This window comes from Heteronotia binoei, chromosome 21 (assembly GCF_032191835.1).
Source record: "Heteronotia binoei isolate CCM8104 ecotype False Entrance Well chromosome 21, APGP_CSIRO_Hbin_v1, whole genome shotgun sequence".
NCBI classification, from domain to species: domain Eukaryota; kingdom Metazoa; phylum Chordata; class Lepidosauria; order Squamata; family Gekkonidae; genus Heteronotia; species Heteronotia binoei.
In genome coordinates this window covers 177,695,980-177,718,004 of record NC_083243.1, presented here as the reverse complement: position 1 = coordinate 177,718,004, position 22,025 = coordinate 177,695,980, and the positions used below count along the sequence as shown (strand labels likewise).

The following is a 22,025-nucleotide window of genomic DNA, read 5'->3' as shown; positions in this document are numbered from 1 at the left end:
ATAACTGCAGAAAAGCTTGTATAAACTTCATATAACTTGAAATTAATTCATTAATTGCAGTACAATTCTCTGGTACCTTTCACAGCAATTTCCCAGTGTTTTAACCAAAGAAAAGTATGAAAAATAGCTGTCAAAAGTTTTTCTTGAAACCAAGCAAGCTTGGTTGTAACTTGAGGCAGGGTTCCAGTAGTAGCAGCTGAAGGAAGGGCTTACTAAATGTGTCAGCATATTTTGAGGTAGAGCAACTGCCAGGGCCCAGTTTGGGTGGTACACAGTGCTGGCTTTCCTGATGGCAATGGCAACAGCAGTCCCAACTGCATACACTGGCCAGTGCTGTTGAGGAAGAGATATATAGGTGGTGCAGGCAATTGAACATGGGCGTTAGGAGTGCTTGCAAGCTGGAGAAGAATACACAAACAGATAGGTGCAAGCAGGTGTGGGGGTGAAAAGAGAGGACCACCCACTTTCCACCCCCATTTTGGCTCAGCATGAGTTTCAGAGAGATTTTTCTGAAAATGAATCTACTTCCAAAGAAGAGGCAGGTTTGGGGGAGTGACTTGGAAGTGACATCACAGGAAAAGGTGGAGTTTTGGTTCAGTGTGCCCCGGAAGTGACAGCATTTGGTCCTTGACACCACAGGAAATGACATAAATCCTGTCTCTCGGCTCCACCCCCAAAGTCTCCTGGCTCCAGCCCCAAATTTTAGTGGGCCATGAAGGAGAAGTGTAAAAATAACCGGGCCATAGGAAAGAAAAGTTTGGGAAACCCTGGTGTATGCCATTAAAGAATTACAGATAAATAAGAGTAGTAAGATCAAAGTAATACCCTAGGTCTCTGATCCTACAAATCACAGTGATAAGCAGTTCAATAGAAAATGGAGGCCCCCTCTCCTTTCAAGACAGGTTATCTGGTGAGAGTTATTGACTGTTTTAAATAACTTCATACACATGTGTAAGACCCATTCACATGTCTGATTGCCTTTGTAGCTGGAGCTACTCTCGGGAGTGTGTTTCTTCACAAATGTACAGCTCCAGTGGAGGGCTATGTGCATGCATACTGGATTTTAACTTCTTTCCAGGTTAGATTAGGTGGTGTGAGTGTATTACGTTAGTGTGTAATATAGACAGGAGGATAGGTGATTTTTAGGAAGGACCAAACTTTGGCCATCTTTTAAAAACTGGTTTCTTTTGCCTCCATGTTGGTAAAAGCTCTTACATGGTTTTGCTCATGAGCTTTTTGGAACATCAGGGCATGTGTGTTCTTTGAAAGAACAGATTTCCTTGGTGCAGCCTGAAATGTTAAGCATCCCCAGCTCTCCCTGTTGGTGGGTGTCTTGATCTGTGAGCATTATGCCCACACAACTTATGCTGTGCTAAGTTGCACCCAGCAGCTTGTTTTAACTGTTTTGGCGCTGGTTTGTAGTGGTTATGTAGTGAAAGTTTCTATCTTTTCCCCTCCCAAGTTACCATGACCACACTTCAGTTACCTTTGATGTATACCATTGCTGTTTTGAGACTGAGATAAATCATGTAAAGCAGTTCACAGTATCTGCTTGAAACTGGGTGGTTAGTATTTCTGAAGTTGTAGCTTGAGCATAAATTCCTTGTGGTTGTCTGGTTCACTTAAAGAAACTGTTTCTGTCAAGACTTCAGTATGAGATGTACAGATTGCTTTGCAAAGGATAGTAGAACCAGTGTACAAATGAGATCATGGTTGGACTAGCTGAAGTAGAGGTGGCACAGTGGTGGAAAGCTGCAAAATAGACTAACACCCTCATTGTCAGGCTGACTTTATCATTTTGGTGCTTTCCTTGCTTCTGATGATGCAGATCAGTATACATAAGGTTTATCACAAACACTTAGATCACAAGCATGTTTACTTGGATGCAAATTCAAATGCTTTCAGAGTGACTGTATTCCAAGTATTCCAAGCTTTTAGGAATGAAGCATATGATTCTGCATATACCAAACCCCATGTTTGGCACAATATGAAGATGTATAAATTGGGGGTTTGCCTGAAGTTTGTGGTTATGAAGACATGATCATGGAACAGCTTCCATAGATGACTTGAGTGTTATAATTTGCTGTTGTAATGTATATTAGGCTTATTATTGTCACCAGATTCCACCACAATCTATATTTATTTGTAAATCTTGCCCTGCAGTTCCCCAGAGAAGTGCAAACTCTGTGGAATATAACCTGAAGAAGAAGATACTGGATTTATATCCCGCCCTTCACTCAAGAGTCTCAGAGCGGCTCACAATCTCCTTTACCTTCCTCCCCCACAACAGACACCCTGTGAGGTGGGTGGGGCTGGAGAGGGTTCTCACAGCAGCTGCCCTTTCAAGGACAGAGGCTCAGAGCGGCCTACAATCTCCATTCCCTTCCTCCCCCACAACAGACACCCAGTGAGGTGGGTGGGGCTGGAGTGGGCTCTCCCAGCAGCTGCCCTTTCAAGGACAACCTCTGCCAGAGCTATGGCTGACCCAAGGCCATGCTAGCAGGTGCAAGTGGAGGAGTGGAGAATCAAACCCGGTTCTCCCAGATAAGAGTCCGCACACTTAACCAGTACACTAAACTGGCTCTCCTTTGCAGTGCAAGCTTTAAGCTTTTAAATGTTTGTCCTTCAATTATAGGAGATTATATATAATAATTGTCCTTCAATTATAGCCTTGGAATCCTCAATTTCTGTTATTATGCAGGCCGGCCATTAACTGCGACCCAAGTGATCTCCTAACCAGGCTGCCTTTTCCCTGAGTTTCCTCCTGTGTGTGCATAGACCCTGACTTCTGTCTGATGTTGCAAATGAGAAGCAAGTTCTACACAAAATAATTTTTATCTTTCTTTTTTGTATTAATTTACTGATCCTATGAGACATTTGGGTTGTGTCTGATTGAAACTTGAGGAAAGGCTGTCAGACGGGGATTTGACTTGGTTTTAAGCCTGTCTTGCTGGCTTAAATCCCATGCAGCTTCCTCTTTTGTCTCTAGCTTTGGGGGAACAGTGGCTTCTTGGCAGTTGAAAAAGTAGAGCGGTTTCATCTAAAAATCATATAAAACCGCTGTTGGTTGAGTTAAAGCGGACTAACTGTAGGGAAAAATCAGACTGCCCAGAGCCTTTGCTCATAGTAACGTAAGTTAATGTGTCATTGGAGTTGACTACAAAGAGGATTTGAATGTCTGTTAATGTTTAATGGGGGAAGCAGCTGCCATTTTTAGCTTCAAAGTTCTGATGAGCTTGTCAAAAACAGGTCTTAAATTTAAGGCAGGAGGGAATTGCTGGGTGATATTTTTGTTTCTTATGCTTCTTCGTTTGCTCCTGAAGACAGAATGCAGTGAAAACAGATGCTTGTGCGTTTTCAGGTGTAAGAAGTTTTTAAGTGAACTAGAGGATTAAGAGAAACTTATTACATCTCTAATGGGATTTTGTTTGAAATTTTGTGAAATGGCCCTATTAGGTGATTTGTCTACTACAGGGTTTTTCATACTTTTCTTTTTATGGCCTGGTTATTTTTACACTTCTCCTTCGTGACGCATTAAAATGTGGGGGGCGGAGCCAGGAGACTTTGGGGGTGGAACCGGGAGACAGGAATTATGTAATTTCCTGTGGTGTCAAGGGGCAAGTGATGCCACTTCTGGGGCACACTGAACCAAAACTCCACCTTTTCCAGCGATGTCACTTCCAGAATGTGCACCAGTGGGGCCAGGGCACTAGAAGCCCTCCCACTGTTGCTTCCCCCCTCCCAGCACTAAGAATACAGACAGAGCATCAGTTGCAGGGAAAGAGAGAGGGGGAGAGGGAGAGGGAGAAAAAAAAAAGAAAGAAAGAGAAAGACCTTCCTCACCATCAGATGACCTCAGCCAGCAACAATTCTGCCCAGGGGTCATTTGATTAAAAAAAAAAAAAGCTACTGGAATGCCCACTCCCCACCCCTCCCGGCTGAAAAAAACACACACACCCTTCTTTGCTGCCCAGGCCTCCTGGGGAAATCTCCCCAAAAGAACATACTGCAAGGCACAGGAAAGCTCATACTTTGAAGAACACTTCATGGGTCTAAAGTGCCAATGGATGCCAGCTTTTCTCTCAAACACTGGGAGCGGGGGAGAAGGAAGGAGAGGCAGCCCAGCTCCTCTCTGCACAACACAGAGAAGGGGGAATGAAGGAAGCCAAACAGAGCTCAGACTTTGCAGCCTGTGTCAGTCTTCAAGGCTGGCTTTTCTCTGCACAACAGAGAAATGGGGAAAGGAAGGAAGCCAAACGGAGCTCATGCTTTGCAGCCTGCGTCAGTCTTCAAGGCTAGCTTTTCTCTGCACAACAAAGAAATGGGGAAAGGAAGGAAGCCAAACGGAGCTCATGCTTTGCAGCCTGCGTCAGTCTTCAAGGCTAGCTTTTCTCTGCACAACAGAGAGACGGGAGAAGGAAAGAAGCCAAATGGAGCGCAAACTTTGCAGCCTGTGTCAATCTTCAAAGCTAGCTTTTCTCTGCACAACAGAGATGGGGGAAAGATGGAAGCAGAGCAGAAGTCATGCTTTGCTGGAGGCGGGGCTAGCTTTGGCTTTTCTTGTGACCCGGTAGTGAGGCTTCCGTGGGTTGCAACCCTGCAAATGGGAAACACTGGTCTACTAGAAGTCATTTTTATTGGGAAGGAAGTCATGAAGAGAAGGGAATCTTTCCAGCGGCGTAAAGCTAATCTTGTATTAACATTAAACTTTCTAGGTGTGTGTGTGTCGCACTTGCTGGTGGTTGCAGGTGGACAGCACTGCAAGTTTGCCTAAAACTGTTAGTCCCTGTGATGCTTTTTACTGCACAGGTGTTAGAACACATAGGGGTCCACTATGGGATGAACTATATGTTTGTGTTTGTGAACCAGTTAATGGTTGCTCAGCCTAGATCATGGGAAATACTTCTTAGATCATTACAAGTGACATGCTGTCTTCTTGCAGTAGCAGCTAAGAGCTGATAATGCAGAAGATTAGTTTTACTAATTATCTGTCCGGTGAATTGCCGACTACACAGAGTATTTGTGTTGGAGCAAAGAATTTACTCTTTGCCTTTGGAAAGGAACAATTTACTAAAAAGGTGTTTGAAGCTTTCAGATGAACTTCAGCTCGTTAAAAAAAGTACTGAAATGTGCAATGTCTGAAGAAGTGTTCATGCCCAGGAAAGGTTATACCCAGAATTAAACCTCATTAGTCTCAAAGGTGCCACTGGGCTCAAACTTTGTTCTGCTGCTTCAAACCAATGTGGCTATCCATCTGAAATGTGCAGTGTCATTCTTTGGTGGGCAGTCATAGGAGATTAGTAGTTTTCAATAATTCATAGTCTTGGGTAGTGTATTGTATAGCTGCACACTGTACAAGGGAGGAAATCGGTATTCACCTCAAAATGTAACGTTTTAGATTTGGCCACGAGAGTGAAGATGCACTTGAAACTCTGGGCGGTGCCCACGTAAGTTAGAGATGCTACAAGAACAAAGCTGCAGTGAGAGGAAGTGCTCGATGTAGCTCTTCTCCCCATAGTTAATAGAAGTGGAATGTGTTTTTGCAAAAACGAGCTAATATGCGCAGATACTCTTAAATTGCCTAAATTATTCGGGGTAAAGGCACTACCTTTTTCTTTCTCGCCTGGTTATGTTATCTGGTACATGCCTACAATGTGTGCGTATAGTAAAATATATATTTTGCATGCACTGAGAGCCATGGAATATTTTTAGGCTACCAGAAGACCCTGTAATTTCAACTAGGTAGGTGCTAAAATGCTTTTCCTAGCTTTTATCAAGCTAAAATCGCTTGATAAAAATCAATGGAAAACATTTTATGGGAATGTTACCATGGCTGAAAGAAGGATGCCTGAGAAACAGCCGTCATGTAAGCAGTTTTATTGTGTGAGGTATTTTGAGTTTGAGGTGGACACAGAAATTTGGACTTGGTATGCCAGCTGCTAAATTTGCACAGTCTAACACAGAGGTGGCCAAACGGTGGCTCGGGAGCCACATGTGGCTCTTTCACACATATTGTGTGGCTCTTGAAACCCCCCCCCCCCTCCATTGGTCAGCTTGGAGAAGGCATTTGTCTCTTTAAATCACTTCTCCAAGCCAAGCCAGCTGGTGGCTTGAAGGATGCATTTAAAGTTTCCTTCCACCCCTGACATTCATGTCTTGCAGCTATCCAACATCTGATGTTGTTGCTGAGCAGACAGGTTAAAACGGATAAAAGGAAGTACTTCTTCACCCAAAGGGTGATTAACATGTGGAATTCGCTGCCACAGGAGGTGGTGGCGGCCACAAGTATAGCCACCTTCAAGAGGGGTTTAGATAAAAATATGGAGCACAGGTCCATCAGTGGCTATTAGCCACAGTGTATGTGTGTATATAACATTTTTTGCCACTGTGTGACACAGAGGGTTGGACTTGATGGGCCGTTGGCCTGATCCAACATGGCTTCTCTTATGTCCTTATGTTTGTTCTGTGTGGCTCTTACGTTAAGCAAGTTTGGCCACCCGTGGCCTAACACTTTGTAAGATGCTGAAGTAAGGGTTTAAAGTAGAAAGGAAAATTTGGCTGGATCTAGGATCTCAACCAGAGTCCTTTCAGCAGTGTTCTGCTTGGAACTCCTTGTCGGAATCCTAGGACGAGAAAGACAGGAACATAAGATCGAATAAGCTCCTTTATTCATGTTCTTTGTCCTTGTGTATCTTTCCTCGTGTACTTCTCATTTGAGAAACTGCTTGGAAAGATAAAGGCACAGAAAGAGGTAGGTGGAAAATGAGAGGGAGAAAGATTGTGACTAGTTAGCTGGCAGCTGGCTGGCTGAGAGAAAAGCTTAAAAAGCACGTGTGGTGTTACAGGAAGGCAAGAGGGTTTTAATGGCTCTTCAGCTGCTTTTGACTGAGTGGGAAATGCTTGCCATAACACCTTGTTTCACCTTTTTTATGTTTCTGGATTTCCTATGGCCCAAAATTCTGTAGCAATTTCGTTAACAGGGAACGGTTGCAGTGAACATGTTGCAGAATCTATATTACCTTCCGTCTTTAATCTGAGTGTAGGTCAAACTGTTGGTTTTGACCTATATGACTTCCTATAAGGGACCTACTAGTTCATTAGAATCGTCTAAGTCCCTTCTCGGAATCACTCCCCACCTTGCACATGCACAGTCTTACTGATGGTGACCAGCGCTGGGCCCTTTTTTGAATATAGCTCCACCTTTCTGGAACGTTTTTTTTTTTTTGGCGGGGGACGGGGACCTAGTTCACCTGGTACGTTTGTTATTAGCATTTGATGCCAGGGAAAGGCATTTTTATGCATGTGTTATTTAGGTGAAGAAGAAGAAGATGAAGAAGATATTGGATGTATATCCTGCCCTCCACTCCGTAGAGTCTCAGAGCGGCTCACAATCTCCTTTCCCTTCCTCCCCCACAACAGACACCCTGTGAGGTGGGTGGGGTTGGAGAGGGCTCTCACAGCAGCTGCCCTTTCAAGGACAGAGGCTCAGAGCGGCCTACAACAACAACAACAACAACAACAAATTTTATTTGTATCCCGCCCTCCCTGCCGGAGCAGGCTCAGGGCGGCTAACAACATGGTTCAGAGTTAAATTATACAAGTAAATAAAACTACATTAAACATTATCAGCATTTAGTTAAAATCTGGTTAAGCTTTAAAATTAAATTAGTTAATTTTTAAAAGTGCTAGTGCTATGTTTGCTTTTTCTGATGGCGGTTTCCTTCGCAATTTCCATTTTCATCAGGGAAGGCCAGTCTGAAGAGGAAGGCCTTGCAGGCCCTGCGGAACTGTTCTAGGTCCCGCAGGGCCCGCATTTCCTCTGGAAGTTGGTTCCATAGGCTCGGGGCTATAGAGGAGAAGGCCCGGTTACGGGTGCTTTGCAGCTTCACCTCTCTCGGTCCGGGGATAGTCAGCAGGTTTTTCCCGGCTGACCTCAGTGCTCTCTGGGGTTCATATGAGGAGAGACGGTCCCTAAGGTAGACAGGTCCTCGACCATATAGGGCTTTAAAGGTAATGACCAGCACTTTGTAACGAACCCGGTATGTAACTGGCAGCCAGTGCAGTTCGCGCAGCCCAGGCTGTATGTGCTCCCATTTAGGGAGTCCCAGCAACAGTCTAGCCGCTGCGTTCTGCACCAGCTGCAGCTTCCGGGTTCGGCACAGAGGCAGCCCCATGTAGAGGGCATTACAGTAATCCAGTCTCGAGGTGACCGTTGCATGAAGCACCACTGCCAGATCTTGGCGCTCTAGGAAGGGAGCCAACTGCTTTGCCCGCCTTAGATGGAAAAAGGCTGACTTGGCAGTGGCTGCAATCTGGGCCTCCATTGATAATGCAGGCTCCAGTAAAACTCCCAGGCTCTTAACTTGGTGCGCCGCTTTCAACGGCGCCCCGTCGAAGACCGGGAGAGGTATTTCCCCTCCCCGAGCGCCCCGACCCAGACAAAGGACCTCTGTCTTCGCTGGATTCAGTTTCAGCCCGCTCTTCCTCAACCAGGTTGCCAAATCCTGCAGGGCCCGGTCTAAATTCTCTGGGACGCAGTCGGGCCGGCCGTCCATTAGCAGATAGAGTTGGGTGTCATCTGCATATTGATGGCACCCAAGTCCATGTCTCCTGGCAATCTGGGCAAGGGGGCGCATGTAGATATTAAATAGCATTGGTGAGAGAACTGCCCCCTGAGGCACTCCACAATCCAATGTGCGCCTCAGGGACAGCTCGCCCCCAATTGCCACCCTTTGTCCCCGATCCTCGAGGAAGGAGGCAAGCCATTGTAAGGCAGACCCCCTCACCCCTACATCGGCGAGGCGGCGGGTCAGTAGCCGATGGTCGACCGTGTCGAACGCAGCCGACAGGTCCAACAACATCAGCACCGCCACACCGCCCCGATCCAGGTGCCGTTGGAGATCATCTACCAGGGCGACCAGTACTGTCTCCATCCCGTAACCCGGGCAAAAGCACGCACCACGCAATAATAATAAATACAATCTCCTTTCCCTTCCTCCCCCACAACAGACCCCCTGTGAGGTGGGTGGGGCTGGAGAGGGCTCTCACAGCAGCTGCCCTTTCAAGGACAGAGGCTCCGAGCGGCCTACAATCTCCTCTACCTTCCTCCCCCACAACAGACACCCTGTGAGGTGGGTGGGGCTGGAGAGGGCTCTCACAGCAGCTGCCCTTTCAAGGACAACCTCTGCCAGAGCTATGGCTGACCCAAGGCCATACCAGCAGGTGCAAGTGGAGGAGTGGGGAATCAAACCCGGTTCTCTCAGATAAGAGTCCGCACACTTAACCACTACACCAAACTGGTGACTTGCTATTACTCAACTTTGGTTGTGTGCAGTAGTGATTTCATTATTTGATTATTGTAATATGTTTTATTTTGCTGTCTTGAACATTTTGAAGAAATTACTTGGGAAAGTTATGGTGATTTTTATTTTAAAAATAAAAATCTGGCGGGGGAGGGCGGGATATAAAAATAAAATTTGCTTTGCTTTGCTTTGCTTTGCTTTGCTAAAATACCTACCTGCCCTTTTCTCCAAAATTTGAGTCCAGTGGCACCTTTAAGAACAGCAAACTTAAATTCTGGGTGTAAGCTTTCCTCTGCATGCACACTACTTGAAACAGACTTCCTCAAGTCTTACATATAGGTGTGTGGGAGTTAGTTGCCAGGTAGGGCTAGTTAGAATCAAGATACATAAGTAACTGAGCAATAGTAAAGATTGGATGAAAACAGCTGGTGGTAAGATCTGTGAATATCAGCAAATTAGCATACAAATAAAAGAGTTAGCAAACAGATGTGAGAACAAAGTTTGAGTCCAGTGGTCCCTTTAAGACCAATAAAGTTTAATTTGGGGGAGAGTGACTTAGCGTGTGTAGATGTACACTTCAGATACTTTAAAACAGACCTCTTCAAGCATTTCATATGAACACATGAAGCTGCCTTCTACTGAATCAGATCCTGGGCCCATCAAAGTCAGTATTGTCTTCTCAGACTGGCAGCGGCTCTCCAGGGTCTCCAGCTGAGGTTTTTCACACCTATTTGCCTGGACCCTTTTTTGGAGATGCCGGGGACTGAACCTGGGATCTTCTGCTTACCAAGCAAATGCTCTGCCACTGAGCCATCAAGGCAGCGAGGGTGGGGTTAGTTGCCAGGAAGGACTAATTAGAGTCAAGGTGCATAAATAAGTGAGCAATAAGTATAGCTGAGAAGTGTGCATGCGGATGAAAGCTTATACCCATAGTTAAACTTTGTTAGTCTTAAAGGAGCTACTAGACTCAAGCTGTGTTCTGCTGCTTCAAACCAACAGGGCTACTCAGCTGAATCTGCCCTCCCTGCAGTTTATATCAGGGGTGGCCAGCGGTAGCTCTCCAGATGTTTTTTTGCCTACAACTCCCATCAGCCCCAGCCATTGGCCATTTAGATAGAAATATGGAGCACAGGTCCATCGGTGGCTATTAGCCACAGTGTATGTGTGTATATAAAAATTTTTGCCACTGTGTGACACAGAGTGTTGGACTTGATGGGCCGTTGGCCTGATCCAACATGGCTTCTCTTATGTTCTTTTGTTCTTAACATCTGGAGAGCTACCGTTGGCCACCCCTGGTTTATATCATAAATCTACAATTGTTCAAAATTGTACTAAATGTACAAAAAATCTACAATATGATCTTAATAAGCCACAGATACTAATGATGTATGCTAAAATTATTTTTGCCACCCATTATAAATATGTTTTGAAGCTATAGGAAAAAAACATTTTATATTGGGGAAATTAATATCTGAGGGAAACGGAAATTTATGTAAATACTTTTATATTAAGCCTAAACTTATTTTTCTGCTTAAACAGTATGGAAATAATCACTTATTGTTTAGCATATGATGTACTATTTGGAATATTTATGAAATCTGAAAGTATAAATGTGTTAGTTTTCTACACCAAATACACCCAGTGTTAAGGAGAGTTTCAAACAGTTATATGCTGTACTACCTTAGTATATGTATCTTAAGTTTTTTCCGTCTGAGAAATAGGAAAAAATGGAATTTTTTTTAAAAAAGCTAATGTAATAGTTCGGCCAGGAAATACCTTATTGTCGTCAAAGGGCTATCGGCATTTGATTGTTGAATTAAATATTATATTGAAATATTATATTGAATGCTTCAGTAGTATAGTTTAGCATGCTAATTGTGAGTAAAATAGTTAAATCTAACACAAAATGTATGCTTGAAAAAACATTGTATGTGTCTACCATATACACAGACATTAGTATGGATGTTATTAACATAAATATCTTTATATTACTCATTCTGAATAAATCTTGTCCTCAAATGTGTCAAAGTCTGCCAAAAAGCATTTCATTTGTTCCAAATGAGAAAATACGTCATCAGAGTATTTTTAGTGCTCACTCATATGTTCTACTAGAAAACTGGGGAAAGTTTTTGGGGTTGAGGAGAGACTCTTGTCTTTTCTCCTGAAATATTCTGGTTTTTCCACCTAGGATGTCACATTTCTACTAACTACCAATAAAGTTAAATATATTAATCTCTCCACCAAAAAAGGAAATGTTTTGTAGATCCTCAGACAACTGCCAGTGGGCAGGTGCTCTTTGCACTTTTCCCGGTATTCCATTTCCCAGAAATTGCGCCATCACAGAAAAGGCACTGGTGGTGGTAGAAAGTGTCATCAAGTTGAAGTTGCCTTATGGAGACCCTGTAGAATTTTCAAGGCAAGAGATGACAGAAGTGCCATTGCCTGTCTCTGTGTAGCAACCCTGGACTTCTTTGGTGGTCTCCCATGAAAGTACTAACCAGGGTTGACACTGATTAGAAGAAGAAGAAGAAGAAGAAGATATTGGATTTATATCCCGCCCTCCACTCCAAAGAGTCTCAGAGCGACTCACAATCTCCTTTACCTTCCTCCCCCACAACAGACACCCTGTGAGGTGGGTGGGGCTGGAGAGGGCTCTCACAGCAGCTGCCCTTTCAAGGACAACCTCTGCCAGAGCTATGGCTGAACCAAGGCCATGCTAGCAGGTAGGAGTGGGGAATCAAACCCGGTTCTCTCAGATAAGAGTCCGCACACTTAACCACTACACCAAACTGGCGTTCTTCCTCCCCACAACAGACACCCTGTGAGGTGGGTGGGGCTGGAGAGGGCTCTCACAGTAGCTGCCCTTTCAAGGACAACCTCTGCCAGAGCTATGGCTGACCCAAGGCCATGCCAGCAGGTGCGAGTGGAGGAGTGGGGAATCAAACCCGGTTCTCCCAGATAAGAGTCCGCACACTTAACCACTACACCAAACTGATAAGTTTTTGAGATCTGATGACATTGGACTAGCCTGAGCCATCTGGGGGCAAAGACACTGTACCTTGCCAAATTAGTGCAAGTTTGACAAATTGAGGATGCTGTTAAAACTGTTATGCAGTCCTAAATTGGTTTATGGGTTTATATAGGAAGAAGCAGTCCTAAGTTAAGTTGATTCCTCTCTGATGTTCTGTGACATCTATAAGATTAAATTGTATGCAGATGTAGTAGCTCCTTATATTTTGTGTTTGTGGTCATTAAAATCTGCCCTTCCTGATTTTATCAAAGAGTTCTAGAATTCCTAACCTAATACTTGGATATGACTTGTGTTGTTACCTGAACTACCTGCATAGGTGCATTTTCATGGCTACATGATCTGTGTTGGAAGTGGGTTTGGTGAGAGGTTGACAATAGAATGGTCGTTCTGTGGCTGAGAATGAGTCGGGGTGGTGTCATTTCTTTACTGCCTTCTGCTTCTGGAAAGTACAATGGTGTTGCTACCTCAGTCCCAGAATGTTAGTCTTCCTTAAGCCATACATTGATTTGATGAGTACAATGGAATTTGCCCTTGGCCCGTGTTGATAACCAATAAGTAGAGATTAATTTGAAAGCATGTGGAAATTATTCCCTTCTCAAGGACAGAAAGCTAAAATAAGAATCTAACTTCTGAAATGTTATAGCTGTAGTCTCTCAAACACCAGTTGGTAGACAGTCATTATTTTTAAAAAAATAATAATAATCAGCAATTAAGTTAAGTGGAAAGTAAGAAGTGGGCTTGAGCACGCTTGCTTGATGTAGTGGTGTAGAGCCGATTTGGTGTAGTGCAAGGTTGTCCAGCCTGAGATCCAAGGGCCTCATGTGGCCTAGGATGGCTATGAATGCGGCCTCAACACAAACTCATAAACTAAGCTGGGGAGTAGCAGAGCCAGTCTCCCAAGCTCCTGGGCAGGCTTGTGGGGTGGGAGTTTTCCCTGTCGGGGGGGGGGGGCTGCTGGCCCCTCTCAGCATTTGGAGGTGGGGTGTGTGCGGTGGAGCTGGGCTCGGTGTCCCCCAAATGGAGATTCTCCACTGCCTCGGGTGGATTCTGTTGCATTCCCCCTCCATCTCTTCACTGTGGGGCTTGCTGCATGCAGTCTGGCCTGGTGGTTGTTTGATTCCAGCAGACCCCATATTGGCACGTTTTCTGATGTTATGCTTTTTTTTTCTTGTTGGGGTGGGTGACTGACATTGCCTGGCCTGGTTCCTGTTTCAACTCCGGGCCATCTGCAGCAGCTGGACTTGGAAGCAGAAGGGGCATTAAGGTCCTGTGTTTCTGGGAGGCATGGGATGATTTTTTTTTTTACTGACCCCCCCTCCCCTTGTGTTTCTCTGTGGTCTGGTCTGCCTTGTGGGGCCTATGTGGCATGGTTCCTGCTTCAGCTCTGAGCTATCTGCCAGCAGGACTTGGAAGCAGAAAGGACATTAAGGCCCTGTGTTTCTGGGAGGGATGGGATGATTTTTTTTACTGACCCCCCTCCTCCCCTTCTGCTGTGGCGGATATCACAAAAATTATTCATAGACCTTTTAAATCTCATCATCAGCTATTAGTGTTTGTGTATTTTATGTGCGGCCCAAGACAATTCTTCTTCTTCCAGTGCTACCCAGGGAAGCCAAGAGGTTGGACACTCCTGGTGTAGTGGTTAGGAATATGGACTCCAATCTGGGAGAACTGCATTTGATTCCCCACTCCTCCACGTGCACCTGCTGGTGTGACCTTGGGTCAGTCAAAGTTCTCTAAGAGCAGTTATTGAAAGAGCTCTCTCAGCCCCACCTACTTCCCAGGATGTCTGTTGTGAGGAGGGGAATGGAAGGAGATTGTAAACTGCTCTAAGACTCCCAAGTGAAGGGTGGGACATATTCCAGTCTCCTCCTTCTTGTTCGCATCTTGGGCACTTTATGCTTAAAAATTATGTTGAGGCTTAGACTTACTTTATTACTGTCATGGATTAAGGGAAGAATACCAAAATGAGGGAAAGAATGGCAGGATATCATTAGGATTAACAGTTTATGCACTTCGGCTCCTTCTGAACAGGGTGCAAAAGAAATTCAGCAGCTATTTTTGAACTACTAACGAGGAAACAAAGTTAGAAGTCTGAATGTCACCCATTCATACTACAGTAATGATATTGGTTGAGAAATAGTTCTGTATTTAGCTACAAGTAGTTCTTTGCCTCATGCTAAATACACACTGGGCAGAATTCTGTTTGAAGCTACGCTATTCTGCTTGGGATTTTTATTCCTATTCATCGTTTGTTGGGATTGACCCAGTGGGGAACCGTGATAGTCTGTTGCAGCGGAAACAGAAGGCAGTTTTGGTGGCAAATAGAAGGAAAAAGCTATATGTGGATGTACTGAACAAACTTTTGTTTCACATTAAGAATAAGCCTGGTTTATCCTTGGGCTCACACGATCCTGCGTATAACGAGATGAAGAAGTGAGTTTGAAGACCTCCTTTATGAATTATTCAGTTTAACCATAATTAATTTTGATTCAGAGGTAACAACAGATCGTGTTTAACCTGAAGAGTTCCCAAATCATGTAGTCCTTATAATTATATATTTGTAAAAGTCAAGATAGGAAGTGGACAAGCTGGAGAATAAAGTAGGTTTGTGATCATCGTGAGGGAAGAGGCACTGTGAGCCAAATCTGGGCCAAGTAAGAGTGATTTCTGAGATGAGGAAAAAAAATAGTTGTCTTATTTCTTTGCAGTTGTGTAGCTTTTCACTAGCCAGGTAATAGTGATGAAAATCAGAATCACTGCATGTGTAGATGAAGCTGTAGAACCAGCCGTATAATAAGCTGAGGCTGTGGTTTTTGAGGGCAGTAGCTTCTATTTACACCCCACCCTCCACCCCTTGCCTGGAATCAGGGCAGCCAACACTCCTTTACTCCTGAGGAGGCATCTTGGAATAATGTGGCAAGCTGCTGATGCCTGATTGGGCATCAGCATCTCCTGAGCATTGCCTAGCTTCTCAGCAGATGCAAAAGTTTGAAAAGCCCCTGTTGGGTGTCTACGGCTTGCCTCATAGTGTTTCAAGAGGCGGAGGGAATGAGGAAGGAAGGAGTCTGGTCTAGTCTAACTTCAGAGCAAAAAGAAGTGGGCAGGGGAGTGGGCTCAGGTAGCAACTGCTGTTGACTCATTATTAGTTAAGATGCCTTACGGAACACAACAGTGTTACCGTCTCATATTGCTCAAGGCGTGCTTACAGTTGCTCACAGCAGAAAGTACCACCAAAGGTTTCCATTGCAAATTGACAACTTAGAATGTATGACAGGAAGAAAGTTTTGGAGATCTCTGCTCAGTAGGAGAGCCAGTTTGGTGTAGTGGTTAAGTGTGTGGACTCTTATCTTGGAGAACCGGGTTTGATTCCCCACTCCTCCACTTGCACCTGCTAGCATGGCCTTGGGTCAGCCATAGCTCTGGCAGAGGTTGTCCTTGAAAGGGCAGCTGCTGTGAGAGCCCTCTCCAGCCCCACCCACCTCACAGGGTGTCTGTTGTGGGGGAGGAAGGTAAAGGAGATTGTGAGCCGCTCTGAGACTCTTCGGAGTGGAGGGCGGGATATAAATCCAATATCTTCTTCAATATCTTCTTCAGTTTTTAGAATAGCAGGCGTATGGCTTACTCATGGTCTTCTGTTCACTTGGAGAGGAGAGGCAAGTGGTTTGTCTTATATGTAAGCTTTTTCTGAAACTCATGTTCTTAATATAGCTACGCTAGAAAGCATATGGATCAGTTTGGGCTTTGTGGTTACGTAAATCACAGTTCTTATAACTGGGTCCAAACTGATGTGATCAACAAACAACACCGCACACAGCAGAATCTCAACCGTGCTGAAAGGAAGATCATAGACCAGGGGTGGCCAACAGTAGCTCTCCAGATGTTTTTTTTTGCCTACAACTCCCATCAGCCCCAGCCATTGGCCATGCTGGCTGGGGCTGATGGGAGTTGTGGGCAAAAAAACATCTGGAGAGCTACCGTTGGCCACACCTGCCATAGGCAATCTCAGGAACAATATGGATATTACAATCAAAGAGGCAGACAAAGCAGGAGCTGTTGTCATCCTGGAACACATTAGACTACATCAAGGAGGCTCAAAGACAACTCTCAAATACTTCATTTTACAAACTACTGGACTCAGACCCCACACAGGAATATAAAGAAGAACTAAACAAGATTATAAAGGAATTACCACTGAGCATTCAGGAACAGATCCTGCCAGACACATCACAGGAACCTCGACCAGGCACTTTTTTATCTTCTACCCAAAATACACAAACCAGGCAACCCGGGATGTCCCATTGTGTCGGGGATAGGCACTATCATTGAGGGGGTATCTGGATATATGGACTCTATTCTAAGACCCTATGCCACCAGTACTCCCAGTTATGTTCATGATACTACAAATTTTTTGAGGAAAATACAATCTTTGGGCAAGCTTCCAGAGAACACTGTCTTAGCCACCATGGATGTGGAATTTTTATATACCAACATCCCACACCAAGATGGATTACTAGCTGTAGGTAATATAATCTCTGATAAAAACACAGCTGACTTTGCCACCACAGGTGTGCCATTTTGTTCTCACCCATAACTACATCAGGTTTGGCAGTGAACTTTTCCTACAGATCAATGGTACAGCCATGGGCACCCACATGGCCCCACAATATGCTAACATCTTCATGGCTGACTTGGAGCAACGCTTCCTAGACTCCCACCCACTCCTACCTACCTTATACTTGCGTTACATTGATGACATTTTTATGGTCTGGACACATGGTAAAGAAGCCCTGGATACATTTCAGCAAGCATTCAATGACCTCCACCCCACCATCAACCTGACAATGAACCAGTCTACAAAAGAAATATATTTTCTGGACACCACCGTTAAAATACACAATGGATGCATAGACACTACCTTATACCGGAAACCTACTGACTGACAAACATACCTGCATGCCTCCAGCTACCATCTCAAACATACCAAACGATCCATTGTATACAGCCAGGCTCGATGCTACAAACCCTCCACCAAAGGATAAATGGACACATCTGACATCAGTAATTACAGAACTGAGAAACCTGCCGACAAACACTTTACCCTTCCAAAGCATTCAATGGGTGACCTCAAAGTAGCTGTTTTACTGCAAAGGAACTTCAAAAACAGAATTACAAATTATTATGAAACTTGGAACAAACACCTCCCCAGGACTGAACAGAGATGTTGTTTTGTTTTTTTATCTCATTACATATGCTAAACCCACTTTCACCAACTAGGGCGATATATCCACAGTATTCCAATGTATTTCTCTTTTAGGATAGTGTATCAGAATAATGCTTTTGTATTGACATACTCAAGCGAGGGATATTGGCGGTTTTTCTCATGACATAAGTTAAACCCATCTTCTACTATATTTTAATGTATTTTTTCCTAATGGCAAACTAGAATGATGTGTATATTTATGTTACATGTTAAAAGGCAAATGTGTTGGACAGGAAAATCTTCTGGGAAAGAAATGCCTTCTTTTTGACCCAGGTTTATTAGCAGTAGAATAATTAACAGGCATTATCCACATTCTGACATCTTACTGTTTTATGGTTTTCCACGCTAATGCAACCCAGATCAAAGGTTTTCTGGATTTGTTAATTTTACTATTCTGCTATTGGTTTTTAATTTTGTACCACTTGGCATTCCAAACCTTACCAGCTATACGTGGCTCTGCTTACTGTACCTCATTCCTCGTCTGAAGAAGTGTGCATGCACACGAAAGCTTACGTTCTGAATAAAACTAAGGTTGTCTTAAAGGTGCAACTGACTCCTATTTTGTTCTACTACTTCAGACCAACAGCGCTGCCTATTTGGATCAGTTCTTATAAATGTTAAGGATTGTATTGTCCAGTTCTGATTTTTGCATTTTATGTTTTCCCCAGAAACAAGCCTGAAGCTGTAGAGGTAACATTTGCAGGTAAGGAGCATTATTTTAAATTCAGTAAAATAAAATGCTAATCCTTTAATTTTGTTCTGACTTTTACTAATCAGTGAGCACCTTGCCCTCTCTGTTGACTCAGGTATGTGAACTATACCAATGGTAGACCTTGTTCTGGAATTTTAATTGATCGTGGTGAGATGCCCGGTGTTTATCCTGTTGGTGACGGTAGTGTCAACTGGTTAGGTGCTTTCATAGCTGTTGCAATGTAGGGTATTCTAACACAGTAGATATGCAAGCAAGCGTGTTCCTATTTCATGCCTAAGTTATCAGATAGTCCAGTGGTCAGATTGTTTGTCTCGGGAGCTACAGGATCTTATCCCTATTCACTTTTGTTTGTACCTTTTGACCTTGGGTAAGAAGGTTATAATCCTGCAATGGACTGCAGTGGTATGACATGGGTCTCTGCTGCCCTTGGAATGCTGAAAAGTGTTATCAGCAACAGGATGAGTTCTCTTATTGGTTAAAAACTGATTAAATGACAGGGAGCAAAAAGTAGGAATAAATGGACAGTTTTCACAATGGAGGGAAATAAGCAGTGGGTTCCCACAAGGAATGGTACTGGGGCCAGTACCGCTAAATTTATTCATAAATGATCTGGAACTAAGGGTGAGTAGTATAGCGGCCAGGTTTGCAGATGCCACAGAATTATTCAGGATGATGAAAACCAAGGCTGACTGTGAAGGGCTATAGGGGGGCCTCCACGAAGTGGGTGAATAGGTGACAGTGTGGCAAATGAAGTTCAATGTTGGTAAGTGTAAAGTGATGCACATTGGGACAAAAAAAAAAATCCCATCTTCCATTACAGGCCAATGGAGTCTGAACTTGCTGAAATTGAGAGGGGAAAAGATCTTCAGGTCACAGCTCAGTGGAAGTGTCAACCCAGTGAGCTGCTGTGGTGGAAAAAAGCAAACTCTATGTTAGGGATTCTTAGAAAAGGGATTAAGAGTAAAAGAGCTAATATTGTAATGCCCCTGTATAGATCTATGGTGCAGCCTCTTTTCGATTAATGTGTACAGTTCTGGTCACTATATCTCAAAAAGGACATTGCAGAGCTGTAAAAAGTACAGAGAAGAGTAACCACAATTAATAGGGAACTGGAGCACCTTCCCTATGAGGAGAGGCTGAAAAGCCTGGGACTTTTCAGTTTAGAAAAGAGATGACTAAGGGGGGAACACGATAGAGGTTTATAACATTATGTATGGGGCTGAAAGAGTTGACGCAAAGAAATTTTTGTCCCTCTCTCAAAACACTAAACTTGAGGGCATCCAATGAAACTGATAGGCAATAGGTTCAGGACAGACAAAAGGAAATACTACTTTACGCACAGAGTGATTAAAATGCAGAGTTTGCTGCTAGAGGATGTAGTGATAGCTGCAGGAAGTCCACAAACTTTTAAATGACACTTACGCTGAGGTAACTTTAACGGTGGCTAGATTTCTCCAACAGGCCATGGAAATACGACAGAGAATGGTTCTGGAATGACCACATTTTATCTTTTAATTATTTAATTTGGCTAAACTCGACTCCTATATATTTTACTTATTTTATGTATTTTAGCTCCCTATGTACTTTGTAATCTAAGATTTTATATTTATGTTGCTATTTTACTGCTAAATCTGTTTTATGCCAATAAAGGCTTGCTATTTGATAGCTGCAGGAGTAGACAGCTTTAAAAGGAGATTAGATAGATTCATTGAGGATAAGTCTATCAGTGGCTATTAGCTATGGTGGCTGTGGAGAACCTCCACATTCAGGGGCGCTAAACCTCTAAATCCCAGAGCCAGGAGGTGTTGTTTTTTAATTGCTGCATCCAGGCTCTGGGTGATCTGCAGCAGGGGTGGCCAACGGTAGCTCCCCAGATGTTTTTTTTGCCTACAACTCCCATCAGCCCCTGCCAGCATGGCCAATGGCTGGGGCTGATGGGAGTTGTAATAATAATAATAATAATAACTTTTTATTTATATCCCGCCCTCCCCGCCAAGGCAGGCTCAGGGCGGCTCACAACACATAAATACAATATACAGTAAAACCATAATACACAGTAGTTACAATTAGATAAAACCATCATTTAAATCAACTTATATTAAATTAACATTATGGTGCTATAACTCAAATCTTCTATAAAATTCAGTGGCTAAAACCATCTTCAGCGAATCTATCTTGACTCAGCATTAAGTGAAGGCCATTTTAAAGAGAAAGGTCTTGCAGGCCCTGCGGAATTGGTCCAAACACCGCAGGGCCCGCACATCCTCCTGGAGCTGGTTCCACAGTAGTGGAGCTGCAATAGAGAAGGCCCGTTCCCGAGCAGTCTTCAATTTGGCCTCCCTTGGCCCAGGGATATTCAGCTGGTTCTTTCCAGCTGACTTCAGCACTCTCTGGGGTTCATATGGGGAGAGACGGTCCCTCAGGTAGGCAGGTCCTCGGCCATATAGGGCTTTAAAGGTAAAAAACATCTGGAGAGCTACCGTTGGCCACCCCTGATCTACAGCATCTGATTTTAAACTATATACATAGTAAATACAGAACATTAATTAATTAAAATTATAAAACTTAAGTGGCACCCAGTAAGGTTTTTTTCAACATCCTGGGCTACCGGGGTGTCCTGCTGGGGAGGAAGGAAAACTTTCAAGGTGTCTGGGGGCGGGGGGGGGAGGAAAAAGGAAGGTTGCCACCCAAACAGTTGCTGCCCTCAACCAAAAGCCTGGTGGAACATCTCTGCCTTGCAGAATTGCATGAGATCCCACAGGGCCCTGATGTTATCTAGCAGAGAGTTCCACCAGGTCAGTGTCAGGACCAAGAAGGCCCTGTCCCTAGTTGAGGACAGCTGGACCTCCCTGTGGCCAGGGATCACCAGAGTGTTGTTACCAATGGAGTGAAGGCTCTTCCTGGGACATACTGGAGGAGACAGTTCCACAGATACATTGGTCCCACTTAAAGGTCAAAACCAAAACCTTGACTCTAACTCGTTCACTCCACTGGAAGCCAATCCAGTTGAACATGTGCTGTTCATGATGTTTCCATCAGAACTTGTGCTGCCACTTTCTGGACCCACTGGAGTTTCCAGGTCATTCTCAAGTGAAGGCCAGAATAGAACGAGTTACAGTAGTCTAATGTGGAAGTGACCACTGCATGGATTACTGTAGCCAGGTCAGAACATGATAGGGAGGGAGCCAGTTGCCATGCTTGGCGAAGATGTAAAAATGCCACCTTGACAATATGCATAACCTGGGCCTTAAGGCCCTGTTGTTGGCTATCCAGAGGAACTGGTTGACCATTATGTGAGTCGGGATGCTGGACTACTTGGATCATTCTGATCCAGCAGGGCTCTTTTTATAGTCTTACGAGCTTGATACTAGTTGAACAAAGCAGGAGTATCTGATGAAGTGTGCTTAGAGAGCACACAAAAACTTGCGTTCTGAATAAAACTTGGTTGGTCTTAAAGGTGCAACTTGACACCTGCTTTATTCAACTGCTTCAGACCAACACAGCTGCCCACTTGAAGCTTGATACTAGTCCTGCCCTTGTGCTGATCATAGTTCTGCCCTAATACTGAATTTTTGAGTTGCTGCCACAGTTACAGTAAAAAGGGTAAAACCTTTTTTGTTGTAGAATCAATCAAAATATCACCAATCAAATAGCAGCTTTTGAGTTTCCTGGAAGGAACTCATGGTGGCTGTTAAATTATTGTTCTAAATAAAAAGG

At 44.0% G+C, this 22,025-nt stretch overlaps 1 protein-coding gene across 1 annotated transcript in view; it reads left to right on the top strand.

Annotated features, from left to right (window-relative positions):
• Positions 1 to 22,025, top strand: part of ARPC2 (actin related protein 2/3 complex subunit 2) — a 52,968-nt gene that overhangs the window by 5,616 nt on the left and 25,327 nt on the right. Inside the window, exon 2 of the mRNA XM_060261213.1 lies at positions 18,265 to 18,299. Within this exon, the coding sequence (XP_060117196.1) occupies positions 18,265 to 18,299 (35 nt within the window). The remainder of the gene's footprint in view (positions 1 to 18,264; positions 18,300 to 22,025) is intronic.